The 25008-nt window shown below is 40.7% G+C and overlaps 1 protein-coding gene across 3 annotated transcripts in view; it reads left to right on the top strand.

Moving 5' to 3' along the window:
- GALK2 (galactokinase 2) overlaps positions 1-25008 on the top strand; it is a 129724-nt gene that overhangs the window by 60431 nt on the left and 44285 nt on the right. For all 3 annotated transcript variants that reach the window (XM_037054595.1, XM_037054596.1, XM_037054594.1), the window contains exons 6-7: positions 17492-17590; positions 19073-19225. In XM_037054595.1, the coding sequence (XP_036910490.1) occupies positions 17492-17590; positions 19073-19225 (252 nt within the window). The remainder of the gene's footprint in view (positions 1-17491; positions 17591-19072; positions 19226-25008) is intronic.

Here is a 25008-nt window from a genome sequence, read left to right on the forward strand (position 1 = left end):
GTTATTTTTCTTATTATAGAAGCAATGTAATCTCATTACAGAGTACTTAGGAATTTAAAAGTATGTTAAGAAATTAAATTAAATAAAAAGTAATCCATAGTCTCAACAACCAAAGATTAGACTCATTGCCACTTTGATTACTGCAATGAAATAAAATCTCTGTACGTCTTACAGATATTACAGTTCAAGGAACCTACATTAAGCACTTGTGTCGGTCCAATGGGCAAACTTTGACAGAATATCTACTTCGTGCCAGGCACTTTTTCAGGCAGTTGGAATAGGCTAGTGACTAAAACGTGCTTGCTCTCGTGGAGCTTACATTTGATGAGGGGAGACAGAAAAAAAGTTAAGAGATAACAGAAGGTGGTAAAGCCTTAAGGAAAAACAAAGCAGGGTAGGAGATGGGGAGTGGCAGGAGGTACCAGAGTGTTTTAGCAAGGGGCGGGAAAGTCTGCCTGATAAGGTGATTTTGAGCAGGGAACAGGACCGAGGGAACAGTGGGTGGAAGCACCCAGAGGTGGTGTGGAGACCGATTCCTGGCTGGCCAACAATTGCAGCCACCATTTATTGTGCACTCACTATTTAGTAGGCTTTTAAAATCCATGCCACTCAGTGAAGTGGGTAATTACCGCAACTCCCATTTTGCAGAGGAGGAAGCACATGCTTTAACCACTGTGTTACACTGTTTAGTGCTAAGATAGAGCAGAGAGTTAGAGTATGTAATTCAGCTATAGGGGACCGTGAAAATTTCCCAGAGAAGTTACTGCTTGAATTTAGTCCGAGTGAAAGAGCAATCAGCCACAGTTGTGAAGGTGAGAAGAGTATAGAATTTTGATCTCGTCTCTTCTCTGGCTGTATTCCCGTAACTTATAACAGGCCCTTGCCCACAGTCAGCACTCAGTAAATAGTTGTTGAATGAATGCAGGTGGAACAGCATTTACAAAGACACAGAGGCACAGACAGCAGGAGATATTCAGAAAACTGAAATTAGTTTCTTTGACAGGAGCAGGGACTGTGTGATAAAAGCAGCAGGAGCTTGTGGAAGAAGAAATAAGCAGAGGTCAAGTAATCCATTATTTTTAATTTTTTATTAAAATATTTTATTTATTTATTTTTAGACAGAGGGGAAGGGAGGGAGAAAGAGAGGGAGAGAAACATCAATGTGTGGTTGCCTCTCAGGCACTTACCACTGGAGACCTGGCCCAAAACCCAGGCATGAGCCCTGACTGGAAATTGAACTGGTGACCCTTTGGTTCTCAGGCCAGTGCTCAAGCCACTGAGCCACACCAGCCAGGGCAAGTAATCCATTTTTATGAAAGGGCAATGGGGTACTTTTTTTGGAAGCACATATATCCTAAAAATTGGTAAGCTATAGAGGAGATCATCTTGGAGCCTGGGGAAGGATAAGATAGAATTGTGTGAATAGGAGCCCTGGCTGGTGTGGCTCAATAGATTGAGCATGGGACTGTGAAACAAAGGGTCACAGGTTTGATTCCCAGTCAGGGCACATGCCTGAGTTGCAGGCCAGGTCCCCAGTAGGGGACACATGAGAGGCAACCACACATTGATGTTTCTCTCCCTCTCTTTCTCCTTCCCTTCCCCTCTCTATAAAAATAAATAAAAAAAATTTTTTTAAGAAAAGAATTGTGTGAATGGTTTTACATATTTTTTAACTCAATGAAACAAAATGTTTAGAGTTGTTCGGATATTTGAATATTCTTCGAGCTTCTGTGGGGATATTTTTGATTGCAAATATGAGTTGTTGAGACTCTTGTTTGGAAGGGAAATCCCCCACTCAAGGGATATGCTCTGGGATACACAGGTGGGTGTATCAGCCTTGGCTGTGTAATAAACTCTTTCAAAATTTAGTGGCTTAAAACAACCACCATTTGGATGAGATTTAGTTTTGCTTGTCTTGGCTGGATTCATTCACACATCTGCTCTCAGCTGCTGGTCAGCTAGGCAGTGCTGCTCCTGGGTTGGCTACTTACAGCCGGGATGATGGGAAGACTGGGCCACATGTCTCTCATCAGATACCAGGCCAGCCCGGGCTTGTTCAAACGGAGGTCTCAAGCTTCCAAGAACAGCAAGAGGGCAAGCTCCAATGTACAAGTGCTTTTCAAGTCTCTCTTTGTGTCACATTTGCCACATATCCCATTGGCCAAAAGGAATTACGTCCCAGACTCAAGAAGTGGAGAAATGGATCTCTTCACAGGAGGAGCTCCAAAGGCACATTGCCAGCGAGTGGAAACAGGGAAGGGGGGATTTGTGGCCATTGCACTCTAAGATTTTGGATGTAGCTGGGTTTAAGGTGTGGACAGAAACCTGAATGGTGTTAGGTCTGCTCCTGTCACTTGCCTTGCTCTCTTGTTGCTTATTTGTGTCATTCTTTACCTTCAGACCAGCTTTTGCTTCTTCTCTAGTCTTCATGGTAAAGAAACATGGCTGCCGACATCTTCGAACATCATATAGAACAGATCCGTGTACTTCCCAACTGACTCCCCATTGGGAAGATGCCCTTGGAGAAGGGAATTGAGAAGGGAATCTGGTTAGTTTACTAGTAAGGTACTCACCCCTGGATATGTGAGCTGTGCTGGGGTGGGTGGGGTGGGGGTTTGGAAGATAGGGGATCTGGCGTTTAAGAGCTATATTGCTATCATCTTGTGATAGTTGGGTAGGGGAAGTGAGAAGGAGGGGCAGGAGGCAATGCCCCCGGAAAGTGCTGGAGGCGAGGAGGGGTGGTTAGAGATACATCTCATAAAGCTTCATTACACTGAGTTTTATAAATAAGTAGTGACTTCAGGGAGCTTAAAAGTAGTGACTGGGACCTTGGAGAAAGAAGGGTATAAGCTATTTTTACTTACCACATTTCTGACACCAAATGTGTGGTCTTTCTTTTTTTCTTTCACTCTCCAGACACCAACTGGGTGTCCTTCCCTTTCCACCCCTCCTCCCCTTCAGTTCAAAACATGACCTGGATTTAGTGTTAGAACCCACAAGTTAAGAACTCAGTCCTACAAGACTGCCCCTCGTTCAGATGCCAGTTGTAAGTCCCAGATTATCATTTGCACTTCTGCCAACAAGTTATAAATTGGGGGTTCCCACAACCCCCTCCTCAGGTTCAATAATTTGCTAGAATGATTTACAGAACTCAGGAAATCTCCTTACTTACAATTACCAGTTTATTATTGACAATAAAATCAGAGTATTCCAGAATGCTTTGAATAGCTAAAAACTTCAGCTGTAGAAATAAGCAATATATCTTCCCAAAATAACTGGAAGAAAAGACACAGGAAATGAAGAGGGAAAGTGAGCAGAAGGGCCTGCTGGGGCACAGGCGGTCAGTACAGGGGCTGATGTTGCAGGCTGCTGTTTGGTCCAATGGCAGAGAGCCTGTTATCCACCTTGCAAAGCAATCAGGGCTCATCCTCACTGGTATGTCTTGGAGATGATCATTGCTTTTTCCCTTCTCTCTTATTACCTCCCTTTAGACAGTGTTAGTGTCTATTGTTCTATATGTTGAACTGTAAAGTGGATATGTTTTGTAACAAATTACCTAACCTTCTGGGCACATCTCCTGGTCTAAGTTAGTTCCTGTTTCATTAAAAATTATTTACCCTGCCTTTGAGACGTTCTGCCAATAATTTGCTAAACAATTGTGTGGCATTTCTATCTTTACATGCAGGAGAGTGTTTATGTAACATCCTTTCCAATATTGTTTCTATTTTCACCTTAATCTTTTGTTGAACACAGTATTTATAACATTTATGATTTGGGGGAGTGTCAGAAATGACTATATGTAGGTACTTAACAAGGAACTGAAGTCTAGAGAAAGAGATGGCAATCAGACATTTTTTCCGAAGGACAAGTGTTCTTGGTCAGTTTTTCTTCCTTTTATATTCGACTGTCACTGACTGCTCAACATGAGTATTCCACCTGACACCTGCCATGTCTCATTTTTTCTTTACTCATACCAAGTCCATATTTACTTTCTTTTGAAAAAATTCTACCAGGAATGTTTCTTCAATGAGGTAGTAGATTAGAAATAGAAAACCAAAGCAGAGAAGAATGAAAACAAACCAACTGTTAATTAATGTATTTTTTTTGTTTAATTTTACTTACTGAGATTCTTAGAAGCCAAAGTAAAAAAAGGAAACATAGTAAGTTATATAGGTCTTATGATCAGAATAGAGAAATCATTTTAGTTCTGCCAGTGGATTCTTTGCAGCACACAAAAGATGATGATAATGACCTCCCCAGTAGCCTGGAAACAGATGCAAAGGTGACGTTTGTATGACTATTTCTTACAATGACCTTCAGTAGAGGCTCTTGATATATGAGCACAATTCAGTAAAATCAATTTATTTCTCTTGTAACAACTCTTTTAACTCTTTCTACCATTTCCTGACCCTAAAGATTCTTCCCACTTCATGTGAATTGAATATTGTAAACATAGAAAGAACCTTTTTTCTCCCGTCCAAATGTGTATAGCAAATTATGGATTTGGTTGATTTTGATCATGATTTTTTTGTATTTTATTTAATTCTTGTTAAAGTACAGTTTTCTATCTTTTACTCCCATCCCAGTCCACCCTCCCAGTGCTCCGCACCTCCCTCCCCTATCCACCCCCCTTAGTTGTTCTCCATGTGTCCTTTATACTAGTTCCTCTAAATCCTTCCCCTTCCCCCCTGAAATTCTGATCATGATTTTAGATGATGTTTCATGGGAGTTATTTTTTTCTCTTTGGTTTGGGTTCATTTCTGTACAGTTGGAGTCCTATTGGGAAAATTAGCATATGTTAATTTGAACAATTACCATTATGCTGGGGAAAAGTAGTAGTTAATTATGTGATGCCCCCTCTTCTTTTCCGTATCCGTGAGAGTCCAGATTTGTTAACAGTCGGATGTCCTATAGTTAGGACCTCGAAATTGGGACGGGACTGTGCTGCTCAAAGCTCTGTGTGAAGAGCCCTCCCTTGGGGTTGGGGGTCACCCTCTGGCCATGGGAGGGGACTTGCAGTTCTGGGACACTCTTTTTTTTTAATGAGAAATCATTAACTTTATTAGGGTTTCTTTTTAATTATTAAAAATTACTTTCCCTGCTTGAGATCTTTTATTACTGACTTTTTTTTTAAATATAATTTTTATTTAATTCTTGTTCAAGTACAGGTTTCTGTCTTATATTCCCAACCCTGCCCGCCCCCCGCCCCATGCTCCCCGCCTCCCTCCCCTTTCCACCCCCCACCCTTAGTTATTGTCCATGTGGCCTTTATACTTGTCCATGTGAGTCCAGGACACTCTTGCCAGACCGCAGGGGTTGCAGGACTGCCGTCCATCCTCATTAGTTATCATCATTATTTAATATTTTCAGAGGTCAGAGCCAAAATAAATGGTCTGTTAGTCAAGGGGGCCACACTAGCCTTTACCACAGGAGTTGGAGACCACTTAGGTATTTAGTATTAGTGACTTGGGTCATATTCATGTCTGATTCCATTAATCTGGCCAGGCTCCTGCCTTCTGCTGTCTTCCCACAACTTTTTTTTTTTCATTCTCTCCCCTTCCCCACCATCCCAATAATAGTTACCTTGCTATGTGTTTGCTGTCCATCCTCCCTCCCTTCCTTTCTTTTTCTTTTCTTTATTTTGCCTCACATCTATACTTTATTTTTATTTTAAAATTATATTTTATTGCTTATGCTATTACAATTGTTTTGATTTTACCCCCTTTACCCATCGCTTTCCATTTCCTCAATCCTCACACCATTGTTTACGGCCATGGATCATGCATATAAGTTCTTTGGCTACTCCATTTCCTATACTGTACTTTACACCCCCATGGCTATTCTGTAACTACCTGTTTATACGTCTCAATCCCTTCACCTCTTCACTTATTCCCCACATGCCCCCTCCGTCTGGCAACCATCAAAATGCTCTCCATATCCATGATTCCATCTCTGTTCTTCTTGTTTGCTTAATTTGTTTCTTAGATTCATGTTGATGTGTATTTTTTGCCATTTTATTGCTCATACTTTTGATCTTCTTTTTCTTAGTAAGTCTCTTTAATATTTCATATAATAATGGTTTGGTGATAAACTCCTTTAGCTTTACCTACTGTGAAGGGAAGCACTTTATCCTCCCTTCATTTCTAAATAATAGCTTTGCTGGGTAGAGCAGTCTTGATCATAGGCCCCTGCTTTTCATGACTTTGAATATTTCTTGCCAATCCCTTGTAGCCTGCAAAGTTTCTTTTGAGAAATCAGCTGACAGTTTTATGGGGACTTGCCTGGAGGTAACTAACTGCTTTTCTCGTGCTGCTTTTAAGATTGTCTCTTCATCTTTAACCTTTGGTGTTTTAATTATGATGTCTCTTGGAGTGGGCCAACTTGTTTGGGACTCTCTGTACTTCCTGGACTTGGGTGTCTATTTCCTTCACCAAGTGAGGGAAGTTTGCTTTCATTATTCTCTCAGATAGATTTCCAATTTCTTGCTCTTTCTTTTCTCCTTCTGGCACCCCTATGATATGAATGTTGGGATACTTGGAGTTGTCCCAGAGGCTGCTTATATTATCCACATTTTTTAGATTCTTTTTAGTTCTTGTTGGTTCGCATAGTTGTTTTTTGCTCTCTTATGTTCCAAATCATTGATTTGATTTTACTCTGTTGTTTCCCTGTAAATTGTTCTTTACTTCAGTTAGTGTATCCTTCATTTCTGATTGGATCTTTTTTATGCTGTTGAGGTCCTCATTAAGTTCCTTGAGCTTCCTTATAACCAGTGTTTTGGACTCTGCACCTGATAGATTGCTTCTCTCCATTTTGTTTAGCTCTTTTCCTGGAGTTTTGGAGTCTGAGTAGGTGAATCCATGTGCGGGTTCTTTAAGGGGAACTGTTTGGGGCTGCAGCAGTTTCTTCCATGCACTCAAGTCCCACTAGTTTTTGCAGCCAGAACTTGTGGGGACTTACCTTCTTGGCACTGGAACCCTGGGCTGGGGGGCCTGGTCTGGGGTTATTACTCCTCACTCCTGAGATATGCCTTCTGAATTTTTATTCACCACATGTGGATGTGGGCCCAGCCTGTTCCGGTATGTGCTCCACTACCAGTCTGGATGGATGTGGTTTCTTCGATTCCGTAGTTGTCAGACTTCCATTCAACTCGATTTCTGATGGTTCTGAATGATGGTTGTTTTATATTTCAGTTGTAATTTTGATGTGGTTGTGCGAAAATGTAAGCTATGTCTGCCTACACTGCCATTTCTCCCTCTCTTTCTCCCTTCTTTTCCTTTCCTTTTTCCTCCCTCCCTCCCTCCCTCCCTCCCTCCCTCCCTCCCTTCCTCCTTCCCTCCCTCCCTTCCTCCTTCCCTCCCTCCCTCCCCTTCTTCCTTTTTTGGAATTTTAAGCAATGAGAGGGATTAAGCTAGGTGCTAATGAAAGATAAAAGGAAGCAGGGAAGATTTGGGGGGGCTCACGAATTTTTGGATCCTGTTCCTCTCTACAACTGTGTTCCTCTTGGGCATAAAGAATTGTATTGTGGCCGAAGCTGTGGGTTCGAATTGCACCTCTGCCATTTACTGGCTGAGGGATCTGCTTGATCTCTCCATGCTTCAGTTTCTTTATTATAAAATGCATTTAGTGTTTACAAAACCTCCCTCATGGACTTGACATTTGACAGTACATGCAAAGTGCTTAGAACAGTATTTGTTCAATGTGTTAGCAACTATTATTATCATTAGGCTGCAGAAATCATACAACACATCAGTCTTATATTGAGGTATAACTCTAAGTTGGAGATGTTTGAGATTTTTTTTGGTGATGGATAATGGGAAAGCCCTCAAACATCAAACCATCCAGGAAAGTGTTTTTTTATTTTTAAACCTGGGGACAAAATAAAGATGTGATGACTCAGAAATGTGTGCGCCCTGGGACTCATGGTCACTTCCACTGTTTATTCTAATAGAAGGGATGTTTACTTCAGAAATGCAGATATCGTGGGTTGCTTATGAGGGGCAGAATCTAGGCCCAGCCTGTTTCTGGAGGCAGGGGGACAAGGTAGACTGGACTTTAACGCCAGACCTTTCTGGCTTTGACTCTTAGTTTAGGTCAGTTTATTGACCTTTCTGTGCCTTGATTTCCTTCTCTATGAAGTAGCAATTCTAATTCTGACATTTCAGCCTTATTTGGAGACTCAATAAAATAGCACATATAAAATACCCTGCAGAGTGTCTGGCTTGGAAGACATTTGGCATTTGTTAGCTTCCTTCCCTTCTGATTCTTCCCTGGATGCTTAGCTTATTAAGAAAACCCCAGCACAGGAAATCTTGTAGAAGAGCGCTTTCAAATTTAACGTGCATACACATCGCTGGGGTCGCTGGTTAAGCTGTCGATTCTGATTTAGCAGGTCTGAGTCTGCACTTCAGGTGACACCAGTGCTGCCTCAGGGGCTTTCACTTAGGGTGATGCAGAGTGCACCGTGTTCTCTCCTCCGTTTACAGCTCATCGTCACCCGTCAGATTTGTGTATTTTAATGTAGTCTCACCACACGCATCTGTATGCCCAGGATCATCGTTTGGATAAACATCAAAGGTTGTGTGTTATCACATACCTAACAAGCTTCCTCCTCTCGTCAGAGGAGGCAGTGGCTGAGCAGAAACCAATCATAAATATTTTCTCAGGATCCCTGCACCGGAATCCCAAACTCTTTCCCATAAAATACCGTGTTCCTGCCTTGTGGAAGGCCTCCTCTCAGAATTGGATCTCCCAATGACTCAGACTGCAGGTCAGCTGGGTTAGGGCAGTGGTCTTTTCTCCTCTCTTTAGAGTTTGGAGGGAGCTTGACCCAAAGACCGTGCTTCTGACCTCACTCGATAACTCAAATATTTTTAGACCCATTGTGCCAATTACTAGCCCTCTCCAGGTTCACTACATCATGTTCTCTCCAATGTAGACAGGTGGAGGAGACCACTGTTCTTTGTTTTTTCATAGTGCACACTTGTGAGCGCCTAATGTGTACTCTTTGATGATTCTAGATTTTAGGAGAGTTTTTTTAGATTTATTTTGAGAATCTTCTTCACTGTAGTTTCTTTGTGATTCATGATTTTTAAAAATATTTGAAATTATTTTTTCTTTCCTACATTACTTACTGGAACTTTTTGGCCGGAGCCCTCAGGGTCAGTTGCATCTGCTGTGCTCATTTTGGAAACTGGCTGTTTTTGTCCTCAGGCAACTTTTCTTGGAGTAACTAGAGCAAAATTACTAATCTCTGAGTTACAGCTGTTTGTGTTAGAGATGTGAAGAAGAAATAATGGCCTCCTCCTGCCTTTTTTAATTAAAGAAAGTATACTTTTTTTCTTTTTAACTTTAGAAAGCCACAAAATGTCTATGGGTTAGAGCTTGGTCATCATGTTACCAAACAAAGCAGGTCTAAATCCAGTCTCTTTTAGGCTTAACCTCGTGTTATGCTATTTCATGAAGAGTTTCTCTTACCTGGCTGGGCTCTACCTAATAGGTTTGTCAATTTGGGGAAGAATTTGAATATAGCCCCAAGTAAGAACCCAGGCATTTCAAAAGTTAGGGGGGAGAAGGATCGCAGGGAGAGAAAATATTTAAGTTAATGAAAATTCAGGGGAGCCATTAGCATTTTCACCTTATCTAGCTATGTCAGTCAGGATCATGATAGAAAATAAATGACACACTCAATAGTGAAGGACAATTTATTGCATAGGGACTACTTATAAGAGGGTAGGTACAGAGAAAAACCAGGACTAGTTATATTTGAGTTGTTATTGGGCCTTAAAGTGACCTTGGCAGGGGGGAACCTGGCCTCACTGCCCCTCCCAACCCGTTCCCCACTCCCTGCCAGAGTTCTCTCTTGGAGGAATCCAGTGGGAAGCAGAGTGCAAGGAGCCTCTCGATAGAGCTTACACTGGGCCGCCTCCTGAGGCAGCAGGATGGAGGTGGGTGGATAGCAGGTCTAGAGGGGCAAATTATACACTAGTTTTACACTTTCTTTTGAAAGACTGGTTCACCTGAAGACAGTGTCAATACTGTGAACTCCCTGAGGGAAGACACTGGCCTGTCCACTTGTCTGTAGGGCATTATTTAAATGATTGTTAAATGAATGAATGGGGCTGTTCATTTCCTTCCTTTCTCTTGACTTGCACTTTGAGTGGCCAACCGTAGCTGGGTGATGCTGTCTTGGTTAGGGTATGTGTTCTGAATAGCAATAGGTGAACATTTCCTAGCTAGATGATTAGTCTACTTTTAACAATATCATTAGTAAATCTGCTAAACAAAGATGGAGTTTACTATACTAATGTCTTGGGTCATTTTGTATTACTATTGTTTTTTGTAAATATCCATGTTTAGCTAGGATATGCTTTCATGAATCTTTAGCCCTTCTTAGTGACTGTTAAATCTAACCCTGTAATTTCTGCTCTTACTAGAGCCCCACTGGCCAGCAGATGAGTAAGCTGTTTAATTTGGGAGTCCACTTGACTTTTGGTTCTTTCCCAGCCTACTTCAGAAGAACCAACACAGAGGACTGACTAAATTAGCCTCATTATCTTCAGGAGCTTAATTTCTTTTATTTTTTTATTTATTATTTTCCCCCATTACCATTTGGTTCCCTTATACCCTCCTCTTCCTGACAATCACCACACTGCTGTCCACACCCATGAGTCCTTTTTCTTTTTGGCTTAATCCCTCCTTTAAAAGAAGGTCTATGAATAATGCCAGTTTTTCCCTAACTGTCCAGAGGGCAGAAGTCAAAATAAGAAATGAGTTTATTGGCTACAAGCTTTGAAAAAGTTTCTCATGCAGTCAAATTATCTTTGCTAATGGTTCTGAGACATTAATTTTGCATGAAGGAACAGAGCTAAATGTCACAAGTGAGTGAGTTTGGTGGTTCTTGAAGCAGAAGAAAATACATTGATGGGGAAAGGACCAAGTCTCTTCTTGGTTAGGGCTTTGTTGTTCTCAGCCTGAGGGTTCTCAGGTTGCATGTATGTGTGGTGGGAGACAAGAAAAGTAGGTGGGTTTCAGAATCCCTCTGGCATCAGGGGAAAAAGATAATATCTTTTGCTAAATAGAATTGGGTCCTGGGACTTGATTTGATCTGTTCTTGAAGTTAACTTCCGATAGGCTTCTTTCTACATTTTGTTAATGTGTTTTTGCTCCTTCTTATTTTCATGAACTCTTTTGATATTTTTTATAATTTAAGTTTGTGTGGAGTGTTGATTTAGTGTCTATGAAAATCACTCTGCCTGATTATAATGCTTGGAGGACATTTTATGGTTCTATTTCCATGTCCCCAGTGACAGAAAAGACATGGCAGGCTCACGTGTGTCCCTTGCATTACCCAGAATGATGGGCATTTTCTGCTCCCATTTATTTCTCTGGCTGTTAAGATTCCTTCATCAACGGTTCACTGAGTTCGGGTCATGCCATCTTTGGCTAAGGCTGTGGGCCAATCTCTGATTTTTGCTCATTGTCAGAAGCATGCAAGTGTTTCCTTCAATAGGATTTGACATTAAAAAACAACAACAACAGCAACAACAGCAACAACAACCTTTTGTTTGTAGTTTCTTCTAATCTCATAACCATCTAGGATTTTACCTTTCTGCTTTTAGTATGGGTGCAAAGGGCTAGGGCCACTTGGGAAGCCAGCATGTGGGCCTACAGCGGAAGTTTACCCGACAAGGGTGCTTTGTTTGGCAGGCAGGGAACCCTTCCCCATTGAGCCTGTAATGCTTTACGTGGAACATACACTCTCCTGATGGCCTCAGGGTCCATTACTTTCTATGGTTGAATTGGTTCCCCAAGGGGGATCAGAATCTTTTAAGTTCTCTTTCCTTGAACACTTAAAAAAAATGGTCCTGCTTGTTAGAGTGATCATTTCGTAAGTTACATAAATGTCTAAGCACTAGGTTGTACACCTGAACCTAATATAATATTGCATATCAAGTGTAATTGAAAAATTAAAAAAAATATTTAAGAAATAAAAAACATAATTTGACTCATTTAAAAATAAAATTAAATTAAAAATAAAAATGGTTCTGTATTCCAGAATAAATATACCTGTCTTTATATTTGGTTGGGGAATTAGGTATTCACTTAATAAATCAAATAATCCCTGGTTTATTATGTAAAAGTAATAAAATTAACAATTACATAGTGCTTTCCAGTTTATGAAGTATTTAATCCATTGGATCATCACAGTAATCCTGTGGGTAGGGAGTGAGTATTTTCTCCATATTGTGGATAAGAGGTAATATAGCATGGTGATTAACACTATGGTCTCTGGAGTTAGTTGGAATTTGAGCTTTAGTAATTACTAGCCTAGACTTAGCTTATGAGCTCACTCAGTTTTCTCATCTGTATATGAGCAGGTAACTATCTTATAGGGTCATTATGAGAAGTATATAATTCATGCCACACAATTAGAACAGTACCTGTTCAAATAGTTAGTGCTATTATAGTTAGTGCTCAGAAAATCTTACCTGATAAAACTATTATTATTATGATTAACATATGAAGAAATGGAAACTTCAAAAAATTAGGCAATATATCTAAGGTAACACAGTTAATTGGCAGGAGAGTTGGGGATTTAACCAAGAAATGGAATCTTTTGGTACTGGTTTCTTTCCTCTTTGTTTACTACTAAATTCCTCATGCATTTTGGGGGTAGGGGAGTAGAAAATTGAGTCATCCATTCTTTCTTGATTCAAATTCCTTATTGTCATTTTCTTTTTGTTTCCATACACTTAGAATTCTTGGGTATTATCTGTCTAGTCATGGACTCTATCTGTTAGAATACACTGAGAGGTAAGCACCTTTCTAAGGTGTGGGGATGTCCACAGCCCCTGCCGGTGGTGGACTCTCCTTGACACAGAGATACTGATGACTTCTGGGGTCCCTTTGAATTCTCTTTACATAGATAGTCTGGAAAAATTAACATCCTGTTTCTATTCAAGTATACAGTTGTTGCTACACATCAAGAGATTTAAAAAATAATAAGCTCTATTCTGATCCATTGATTGATGTGTCTGTTCTTATGCCAGTACCAGACTATTTTGATTACTATGGCCTTGTAATATAGTTTGATGTCAGGTATTGTGATCCCTCCTACTTTGTTTTTATTTCTCACAATTGCTGTGGCTGTTCAGGGTCATTTATGATTCCATAAAAAATTTTGAAATTTTTGTTCTGTATCTGTGAAATATGTCATTGGTATTTTAATAGGGATTGCATTGAATCTACAAATTGGTCTGGGTAGTATGGACATTTTGATGATGTTAATTCCTCTAATACATGAACACGGTATGTGCTTCCATTTATTTATGTCTTCCTCAATTTCTTTCTTCAGTGTTGTATAGTTTTCTGAGTATAGGTGTTTTAACTCCTTGGTTAAGTTTATTCCTAGGTACTTTATTTTTCCTGTTGCTATAGCAAATGGCAGTTTTTCCCCTGATTCCTGTTTTTGATGTTTCATTGTTGGTGTACAAAAATGCCTTTAATTTCTAAGTGTTGACTTTGTATCTCACTGTTTTGCCAAATTCACTTATTACTTTGAGTAGTTCTTTGTTGGAGTCAATAGGGTTTTCTATGTGTGCTATTATGCCAAATGTAAAGTGACAGTTACTCCCTCCTTTCTAATTTGGATGCCTTTCATTTCCTTTTCTTGTCTGATCACTGTGGCTAGGACTTCTAATACTGCATTAAATAAAAGTGATAAAATAGAGAGTCCAGGAATAAACTCAAGTCTCTATGATCAATTAACATTCAACAAAGGGGGAAGAAGCATAAAATGGAGTAAAAAAAAAGCCTCTTCCACGAATGATGTTGGGAGATCTGGACAGCTACATGCAAAAAAAAAAAAATGAAACTTGACCACCAACTTACACCATACAAAAAAATAAACTCAAGGTGGGTAAAAGACTTAAATATAAGTTGCAACACCATAAAAGTCCTAGAGAAGAACATAGGGAGGAAAATCTGAGATATTCCATGCAGCAGTATTTTCACCAATACGTCCCCTAGAACAAGGGGCATAAAGGAAAGAATAAACAAGTGCAACTTTATCAAAATAAAAAGCTTCTACACGGCTAAAGAACACATCAGCAAAATGAAAAGGGAACTGACTATATGGGAGAATATATTTGCCAATGCTACCTCAGACAAGGGTTTGATCTCCAAAATTTATAAAGAACTCACACAACTTCACTCCAGGAAGACAATCAGCCCAATTAAAAAATAGGCAAAGGACCTGAACAGGCACTTCTCCAAAGAGGTCATACCAAGGGCCCAGAGACATATGAAAAGATGCTCAGCATTACTAGCCATCAGAGAGATGCAAATTAAAACCACAGTGAAATACCACTTTACATCTGTCACAATGGCCATCATAACCAAATCAACAGACAACAAGTGTGGGCAAGAAAAAGGAACCCTAGTGCACCGTTGGAGGGATTGCAGACTGGTGCAGCCACTGTGGAAAACAGTATGGAATTTCCTCAGAAAACTAAAAATGGAACTGCCTTTCGACCTAGCAGTTCCACTGTTGGGATTATACCCTAAGAATCCTGATACAGCAATTCAAAAGAAACTATGCATCCCAATGTTCATAGCAGCACAATTTACAATAGCCAAATGCTGGAAGCAACCTAAGTGCCCATCAGTAAATGAGTGGATGAAAAACTGTGGTACATTTACATGATGGAATACTATGCAGCAGAAAGAAAGAAGGAGCTTCTACCCTTTGAGACATCATGGATGGAACTAGAGAGCATTATGCTAAGTGAAATAAGCCAGGTGGTAAAATACAAATACCATATAATCTCATCTATAAGAGGAACCCACTCAACAAAACAAACAAGCAAGCAAAATAGGACCAGAGACATTGAAATTAAGACCAAACTAACACTAACCAGAGGGCAGGTTGGAGGGAATAATGGGGGAAAGGGAAGAAGGGTTGTCAAGGGAAATGTATAAAGGACACATGGACAAAGCCAAAGGGGGGTAGGATTGAATATGGGAGGTGGGGGTGTATAAGGTTGGAGGGAGTGGTGGTGGGAAAATAGAGACAACTGTACTTGAACAACAATTTAAAAAAACCTGGTCAAAAGAACAATAAGCTTATATATTTCTGGATGTTTCAATTCTTTTCCTCTTAAGAGGGAGAATACTTAAATTTTGGTGGTCTCATTGGTCATTTCACACCCTTTGGAGGTAGTGGGAAAAAAAGTATATGTTGTCTCCATTTGTAAGGAGTGGGGCTTGGGAGAGAAGGATTTAAAGTCCAGTGTGAAAAGAACACAGGCTTTGGAGTCATGCAGATGCAGTTCAGTTGCTGGCTCCTCCATTTTCTGCCGTGTGTTCCAAGACCCACTGTCCTCATCTGTCTAATGGGGTAAGCGGAGGGTTGTTTGGAGGCCTAAGGAGCTAATGCTCACAAAGCAAATGAACTGTCAGAGCCATGTGTGAATGTGCCTCTTCTTGTGGTTTTGTGTGTGGTGTGACTTTTCACATTAGCCCAGGGTCATATTTAGGTGGGAAGCCAGGTCTCGTCATTCCTAGGTCTCATCATTCCTCACTGAGTGCTGCATGAACTTCTTCACCAGGGTTTTTTGTTCACTTATGTTTTAAAATCCAAGTGCCTGTTTTGGACAGGTCACTGGTTCTGTGTTTTCAGCTGGCCATGTGCAATGCCCATTATGTCAGAATTCCAAATTTACCTTGTGCCACAAGGCAAAGTTAATGTCAGTGAATCCACATGACTGACCAGGAATATAACACAGGTTCTGTCAGGTGGTTTTAGGGGCAGCTTTTCTCAGAAAGTGAAAGCAGCAGGTGTTCATTGAATATTTGCTATGTGCTCAGCACTGTGTGAAGAAGGGGATACCAAAGAAACACTTTATTTATGTCTAGTAGGACTGACAGTGTTTTAGGGAAATGTGATATCATTGAAACCTGACGTGATTAAAGAACAATAATAAACACTATGTGATTCAGTCACATTAGTTAAGTAGGCTCTGATTTGGGCACTGTGTGGACTCTCATAGACCGGTGGATCAAGAGACAAGTAAACCCACACTCAAAGCCTGGTTTGATAAATGAGAATAAAGTTCATACAGGTGTGCAGAGGAGAGGTTATGTGGTGTGTGTGGATTTGGGTGGTGGTGTGGGCTGCAGGGGACGTGATGCTTAAATTGGTCCTGATAATAATGGAGCTCCTGGAGAGAGGAGTTCTGAGTGATGAGGATAGAAAACCACACTTTGAAAGGCACTGAGAGACGAGAGAACCTGGGGGTGATGAAGAATAGCATTTGTTCTGTATTCCTGATGATCTAAGGTTAGGGTTTACTGGGTTAGGGGTGGCAGAGCAGGCTGGAGAAGTGAGCAAGGGATAAGTTGTTAAGGATGTTGTGTGCCATGCTGAGTGAGCATCAAGGCACTGGCAAGGGATGACCATCAGTGTTTCAGAATGATCACTCTAGGAGGATCTTCCAGCCAAACAGGTGAGAAATAGGGCCTGGATCAAGTCTTAGAAGAAATAAAAAAATGAATGAATGAATGAATTAGTGAGTGAATGAATGAATAGTAGAGTGAGTAAATAGATGTACTCACTATGTTGTAGGAGTTCAGGGAAAGGGGACGTTATAGTGGGAATTTGAGGGACACTCTGTGATGGGGGAAGATTTGAGTGGCCAGCCCGGTGACTTGCCTATAGTAGACAGTCAATAAGCTGGGTATTGAATGGCAACAGGATTTGCATGAGAGAAAGACTTGATGTGTGAAATGGTAAAGGAGACAAATCTAACTGGAAAAGAGCGGTACACATATACACACTGGTTGTACAGTTTTTTGGAGACTTTGAAATGCTAGGTTAAGGAGCTTGAACTTAATTAATTGATAGGAAGCCATTGAAGATTCTTAAACAAATAGTTTGGCATTTTCAGTTTGGATTAGAAATGTGTTCATATGTTGGTCCTCTTTATCTTGGTAGTGAAGATGTATCTGGTGAGATGACACTAGTTCTGATTCTTACTTTTGATGGAAATGTGACAGAGACAGCATTCCTTTGGACTGGGAAGTAAAGTCAGATGAGCCCACTTTGACTGTGGGGAGACCATGAGATGTCCACTGTCAGGTTATAAGGGGAGCTGAGGCAGAAATGAATGAGTGCCCATAAGAGATTTTTGGTGATATCAGTCTAGAGAGGGATGGAGTGAATAGAAAGGTGAGAGAAACTGCTTGCCCTGTGGAGTCATTTAAGGGTAGTGAGTACGTGGTATGCATGGTCATTATCTCCTTCCATCCCATAACAGGCATCAATTGACCCTATTGAGCTCAATGGTAGTCTTGGAGTTGTTAACACAGTGCTCCAGGCAACTGTTCTCAGTTGTTCACAGCTGGCAAACTTATCTGTCATGTCTGGAATAAGAAATGAATGAGAAATAGATTATGACTGTACTCATGGTGTGAACCAATTTTACTTTTCCAGGTGGAACTTGCGGAAATCTGTGCCAGGAGTGAGCGTTATATTGGCACTGAAGGAGGAGGGATGGACCAGTCCATATCATTTCTTGCAGAAGAAGGAACAGTAGGTGGCATTGAGCTCTTTGGGAGTATCAGCTAGGGGACGTTCACCCAGAGAGGAAGGCTATGCGATCCCCGGGTGCTTGGTTTGGGGCAGCGGATTCTATTTACCTCTGTCATGGGGTTGTATTTCTCAACTCCTTTGTAGTTCACAGCTACCACCACTTCACCTCTTTTGTTTCATGTTGATCTCTACTCCCTTAAGCTTCCAGAATCGTACCTCAAGTCTGTTTTCTTCTTATGTGTAGGTTTTTTTCCTTTCTAATTCATCATTAGGATGAGATTTCTCAACTCCCTAGTTATTGAGACCCCTTTCCTTCTCTTGTCCCAAATCACTTCATCTCATAGCATTTTCATGTTGGTTTTAAACCCAAATGTTACTTTTCTTACCACATATATTCACAACCCCTCTTTTTGTAATTTACTCTTTGGTATCATTTTTCTGCGTCAACATTTCTGGGGCTTCAGTGGTGAGGAAAAGAATGTTGACAGTAACCCAGGAATGAATTCCTTAGCTGGATACCGCTTCCCCTTGGCTATCACCTCCCTTCGGCAGAGCAGAGGTTTGGGTTGTTGGTCTTAAACCACCCATCTCCAAAGTGGAGGCAGACACTTCTTTAAAATCTTGTCTTAGTTTTTCATCGGATTCCTACAGGCTTAGGAATTAAAAAAAAACAGAATACCTGGATTTTTTCTTATTAATAGTATTTGTTGTTGATTTCCCTAAGCCAGAGGCATGAGGCATGAGTAAATTCAGTTTAATGCTAAGCAAATGCTCTGAGCATTTTGGACGAGAGCTGACAAGCAGGCATAATGTTAACATCAGGCAAGGGTCCTGATGTTAATGTGAGTTAAATACTGAATCTGAACAAAGTCCCAGTTTGTTGGGCTTGCAAAGCACTTCACCATCTGGCCCCTGCTTTACCCCTCCTACCTGCCCTCTTGCCACTCCTCACCCCTCAAACTCTAAGCAGCCGCTAACTTTCAATTCCCAGAGCTCTATTAACACCTCATGGTGTTTTTCCACCTCTGCACTTGCCATTGCTCTTCCCTCTTCTTGACATCCTAATTTGGCAAAGAAAGTGTTTGCCTGCCCTGCTTTTGCTTATCCTTTAAGGCTTAGTTTAAATTTCTCATTTTTTCAAAGGAGCCTACACTAGGCTATATTTGATCAGGCGCTTCAAGTGTGTGTCCGTATAGCACTCCACACTTAGCTACCGTCTAACACAGCCTGGAAATGTGCTTGTCTACTTGACTGCCTTTCCCACTAGATTGTAAGCTCTGTGAGGGCAGGGACCTTCTCTCTTGTTCACTCTTGTATCTTTAATGCCTACTGTGGTATTAGGAAGTTAGTAAATAATATTTGAAGTAATCGATGCATTTTTAGGAAAAAAATTTACTAAGATATATAAGTGCATAAATGGTTAACCATTTTTTGAGTTTTATTTAATACATCATCTCTTACATGTCGCATTTCCTCCAATAGGCCAAGTTGATTGAATTTAGCCCTTTGAGGGCAACTGATGTGAAGCTCCCAAGCGGAGCAGTGTTTGTGATTGCCAGCAGTTGTGTGGAAATGAATAAGGCAGCGACCTCCCATTTCAACACCAGGGTGATGGAGTGTCGGCTGGCTGCAAAGGTAGGGGCTTGGCAAACTAGTGGAACTTAAGTAAGCCTTCTCTCATTCTGTTTCTCTTTGCTCCCTATTACTGTCTCTTCACCAAAAATTTGGGGAAACATTCTGACTGCAGCAATGTTCTAACTGAAGGTCTTTGGGTGAGCAATCCAATTCCAAACTCAGGAGATAAATAAGCCTACAGGAGTGCAACCTTTAGCTATTGAGAAGCTGTATGAACTTCACAGTTGCATCTTTTAGGGTGGCACTGGGTCAAAGCGGACAGCTTATATATGTGAGACACAGGCTATGGGGTAGGTCTGTGGGTGGAAAGATAGTTGGAGGTGATTGATGGGAAGTGACCATAACTGGTCTTGTTTCCTCAACAAAAGTGACAGCAGCCTCACCCCGTGGTCCTCTTACATGCACCATTTTGTATGGGCCATCACTGGTTACTTTAAAAGTATGTGCCTGGTGTAACCCTCCCTGTGCCCAGAAGACTTCTATGTGTCTACTAGGGAAATAGAAGCCAGAGAAAGTCTTGCCAGTTCTTTGTTCCATGATTTAGAAGACCCTTGCCAGTCAAGCCTTAGGTCTGCTTAGGAAGTATGAAGAGCAGCATACAAAAGGATACAGAACATAAGAATAGAGAGAGTAAAGAGTTAAAGTTATGGGGGTAAAAGTTCCCTTTGTAAATTACAGAAATGTCTAACCACTGTGCTGTGTACCTGAAATTAACAGAAAAATATTGAATGTCAAAAATAATTCAAAAGTTATAAAAAGAGAGAGAGAAAAGGAAAAAGAAATAGAAGATGGTTAGTATGTGATCAGGTGGTATGTAACCAGGTGCTCCAAAACATGACACAGAAATTAAATGATATGGAAGATCCAGAAAAGCCCATGACATGACTAGAAAGTCGGAGAGAATTGAGGCCGGGAGCTGGGCAGTGGAATCTGGGGAACGCCACTGTGCTTTCTCCCAACCATTCTTCAAAAAGCAGTTAGAATGATGGTGTAGAAATTTAAGTCTGCTCAGGTAATTCTCCTGCATGACACCTTTCAGAAGCTCCATTTCATCGGAATGAAGTAAAAGTCCTCTTCAGTCCCTGAAGAGCCTTGGCAGACCCAACGCCTGTGCACCTCATCCACTTCCTCTCCTAGCGTCCCTCCCCCACTCCACTGCACTCTAGCCCTGACGCTCACTCTCACCTCAGTGACTTTGCACATGCCCAGAACACTCTTCCTCCAGCCCTCTCTGAAGTCTCAGCCTGCCTGTCTCTCAGGAAAGCCTTCCTTGACTTCCTTATTCCCAGACTAAAGTAGGGCCCCTTTTGTATTTCACATCTCAGTAATGGTACTATAACAAGTGTTTTAATGTCTGCCTTTTCTTTCTGATTTGATTTTACCTGAAAGACAAGACTGTCCATTTTATATTCCTAATCCCAGGCATTGTGTTTAGGCTGAAGAAGGCACAGGGTAAACATTTGTTCAATAAATGAATGACTACTCCTGTGTACCTGCCCAGTTTCACAGTTTTTTACAAGTATATATCGTGTGCCCAGCCCTGGGCTCGCTACCCTGGAGATGTGCAGGGTGCAGTTCTCCCTTTTACCTGACTTGCTCCTTCACCGCTTAGCTTACTCTCACCCCCTGAGCTTTGTGAAATTGAGGAGAGTAGAGATAGGAGGAACCAGAAAAAAATAAGATTTTTTTCCTGGATAATTTTGGAGTTAAACCTTTTTATACAAAAAAATCATTTTCTTTTAAATTAAAAGGTTTTTAAATGTGGAATTTGCTCATATAATTTCTAAAAATTATGTAAAAGATGTATTTTAATACTAAATGTGCACAGTATTTAATGAATACATATACGAGAAGAAGTAGTACAGTAAAGTTTTCAATACCAAGGCTTCAGTGACCTTTTCTTTTCCTGTAGGAGAAGCTTCCTCTTTCAGGAGATGGAAGGAATTAGTGTCTTATTTGTTTGAGGGCTTATTCACGTTGGCTAGTTATTTTGTGGTCGATGAGTAAGTGTTGCCTTCCTGAGGAGACCTCAAACATACACAACATTGTTTTCAAAGTTTTGTCACGAAATTGGGCATCCTCTAAGAGATCCATACATGAGCTAGAATAAGGATGAAAATGTAAAATGGCTTCCTGTTGGGACTATCTCTTCTGAAGATGCAAGAAGAAAGTGAGGAATAAAATTGTGATGCTGAATCTCTGTAGGGAAAGTTGTAAGGATAAGGGGCATGACTTTTGAGAGTTAACTCTAAAAAGTGCATCTCTTTTGAAAGCACTAGCTGAACACCTTAATTCACTGCAGAACCTCCTGTTTTGAGGATGGCTTCTGAGTTTAATGGTGCAACTCCACACGAGTTTTAGAGGAACTTTGTTCAGCAAAATTGGCATCTGAATTTGACTTTTTGCTTCATGCTCCTCACAATTGCAGATAAAACACATAGTTTTAAATACTCTGAATTTTTCTCTTTTTAAAGATATGTAAGGGAAAAAAGTGACTTTATTAAGGTGGAGAATGTTTTCTAAGCCATGTTGCAGCAAATCAAGTTGAATCCAAGATTATGTATAAAGAGGAAATAAATATAAAATTGCTGATATGGTCTACACACACAGATCTTGATGTTAAGATTATGATTTTTGCCTAGGAATATGGGCTAGAATTCTGCTAAGTGTATATTCCTTACAACATGGTTCCATTTTCCCAGTTTCAATAATTTGTGAATGAATATGACTTTTGTTTGGAAGTGGTCTCATTAAATCAGGAACTAAACTCCCATATTAAAAAGATAAAGAAGCTTATCTAAATCTGTGTAAACTCTGTTTTCAGACAATAAAATGAAGTGTCAGTGGAGAAATGCCTTCTCAGGATAGTGTTGAAAATGGGACTGATTAGATAAAGTTGCAGATGTCAAAACTGTAATGAATACTATTTTTCTTCCTTTTTTTCCTCTCTAAACTCTGTTTTGAAAATAAGTACCTTTTATTTTAAGTACAGGGAAGTACACTAAATCAATAAAGATGGTTTTACTTTGTTTTGCCTTAATGTTTATAGTTTCTTCTATTCTTTTAAAAAAATCTTATCTCACTTGTTAGTTGGCATCTAACAACTAAAATTATAACTAATACTATATTAGTTATATTAGTTTCAGGTGTAAAATATAGTGATCTGACATTTTTATGCCTTACAGTGGGATCACCCCACTAATTCTAGTAGTCATCTGTCACCATGCAGACATCACAGCATTATTGACCATATTCCCCTTCACTTTTCTTACTCATCTCCCTACCCCATTCCTTCTGGTAATCATCCCTTTGGTCTGTCTTCTATTCTATTCTATTCCATTCCATTCTATTCTATTCTATTCTATTCTATTTTTTTTATCCTCACCTGAGGATATGCTTATTGGTTTTTTTTTTTAGAGAGAAAGGAAGGGGGAGAGAGAGAGAGAGAGGGAGAGAAACATTAATGTATCCATGTCAGAGAAAAACAGATTGGTTGCTTCTTGCATGAACCCCAACTGACCAGGGACTGAACCCACAGCCTAGGTGTGTGCCCTGACTGAGAATCAAACCCTCAACCTTTTGGTTTATGGGACAACACTGCAACCTACTGAGCTACACTGGCTAGGGCTCTATCTTTTATTCTTAAAATTTCTTTCTCTCCCTCTCTATACGTCCCCCTCCTCTTTTTCCAGCAGGTTCCAAAAACTAATTCATGTAACGGTCATTAAAAGTCAGTCTTATAGAGCCATTTGGACCAAATAAAAGCAAACTCAACAGGGATTTATAATCATCACTTGCGTAAATGATGCTTTAAAAAGTTGATTTAATTTAATTTATTTTTTATTTAATCTTTATTGTATTTTTCATTACCATTTAGTCCCCTTATACCCCCCTTCACCCCTCAATCACCACACTGTTGTCCATGTCCATGAGTCCTTTTTCCTTTTTGCTCAATCTCTCCACCCGCTAACCCCCCTCCCACTAGCTGTCATCCTGCTCTCCATCTATGAGTCCATCCCCATTTTCCTTGTTAGTTCAGTTTGTTCATTAGATTCCACCTATGAGTGAAATCATATGGTTGTATAAATGATACTTTTAAGTGAAGTACATTTTTATGCTCTTAAATTTACAAAGTATCCAGACACCTTTGATGAGCACAAAATTTTCATATTTTACATGTATTCAGTGGCTTAGACTTTTCCAGAAATGTTTTATGCCTATAAAAGAGAATATCCTTTAATTATACTGAGGGATAAAATGTGTTATGCCAATAATAAATATGGGCAATCCAAAAGGGAAGGGAAATTTGAGCACTGCTGTTTGCACACCCTGAGCTCCTTGTGGCAACATGTGGAACAGTGCAGAAAGTTCCATGTGGCCCTTGACACTTCAAGGAAAATTTGCCCTGTGGTCCCTTACGGAGCCAGTTTGGTCAGGGGCCATCACACATCCAGTTTTTTTTTAGCTCCCACTACTTAGCGGTCAATATGGAACTTATTCTCTGTCCAGTGATAGACTGTGAGGAAAAGTGGGCATAACATTCTTGGGGCTTTGGCAGTTTCCTCGAATTTGAGTGAGGAAAACCCAAATACCCCAGAACGTAGCCAGTTTCACTGAGACTGCTGATTCAGTCAAGCGCACTTGGCCAGAACTCTAGGGTGTGAATTCCTAGCCTGGTGAGTCCAAGCTGCAGGGCAGAGGACTCACAGACCGGGGAATGGGGTTGGTGTGTGTGGTGGACCAGGTGGCGGCAGGGCCTTCAGTGCTGTGCTGAGGATCACCCAGGCTGGGTCCTGCCAGTGGCAGGAGCCTCTAGTGTCGTTAGCAAGGTATTGTGGGAACATTAATCTGGCAGCAGGATCTTCTGCCTTGGATGAAGATACGTGGGTCTTAAAGTGTCAGCGAGGATGGGATAAAAAGGGAGGGATATGAGAGATGCTGTGACTGGACCTACTAAAGGCTCAGGTTTGAGGCTTTCTCTGATTGGGTTTCTGTCTTTCTTTGGGCATAAACAGCATTGTTTGGAGGAAGTTTTCCTTGACTACCCTCCCTATTTCCATGTGTTAAATGTACTTTTACATGCTCTTACCACATCGTGTATTTTTCTGTTGTAGCAGCTTATCACATTTGGATTTACTTCTTCACTGTGTAATTATTAAACATCTGCCTTCTTGGGTAGTCTGAGCTCCATGAGGTCAGGAGCCCTGAGTGCCTTATTCAGTGCTGTCCACTGAGGGCCTGAGAAGTAGCAGAGGCTTGGTAACACTCACTGCATGCAGATGAAGGCGCTGCAGTTTTGCGCTGAAATGATGTACGGAAAGTACTGCCACTGACGGGTTTAGAGAAGAGAGCATGGAAGGTGACTGGAAAGAGGGAGGTGATACAATTTCCTCATGGAATTTTCTTTTCTTTTTAAAAAAAATAATTTTATTTATTTTTTTAGATTTTTATTTGTTTATCTTCAGAGGGGAAGGGAAGGAGAGAGGGAGAGAGATATCAATGTATGGTTGCCTCTCATGAGTTCCCTGCCGGGAACTGGCCTGCAACCCAGGCATATGCCCTGACTGGGAATTGAACCGCAATCCTTTGGTTCGCAGGCCTGTGCTCAATCCACTGAGCTACACCAGCCAGGGCCAGAATTTTCTTATAAGTGATTAGATATTTGAGCTTGGATTGTATCCCTGGTCTAGGGCTATAGCCTTCCGATATACTTGTTGTGAGGCAATAGTTGAAACCAAGAGTTTAGTTCAGGTTGCTGAGAGAAAGAGCGAGGCAGGAGGAGA

Source organism: Sturnira hondurensis, unplaced genomic scaffold (genome assembly GCF_014824575.4).
Source record: "Sturnira hondurensis isolate 20B ecotype Veracruz unplaced genomic scaffold, ASM1482457v3 Scaffold0008196, whole genome shotgun sequence".
In the NCBI taxonomy this organism is placed as follows: domain Eukaryota; kingdom Metazoa; phylum Chordata; class Mammalia; order Chiroptera; family Phyllostomidae; genus Sturnira; species Sturnira hondurensis.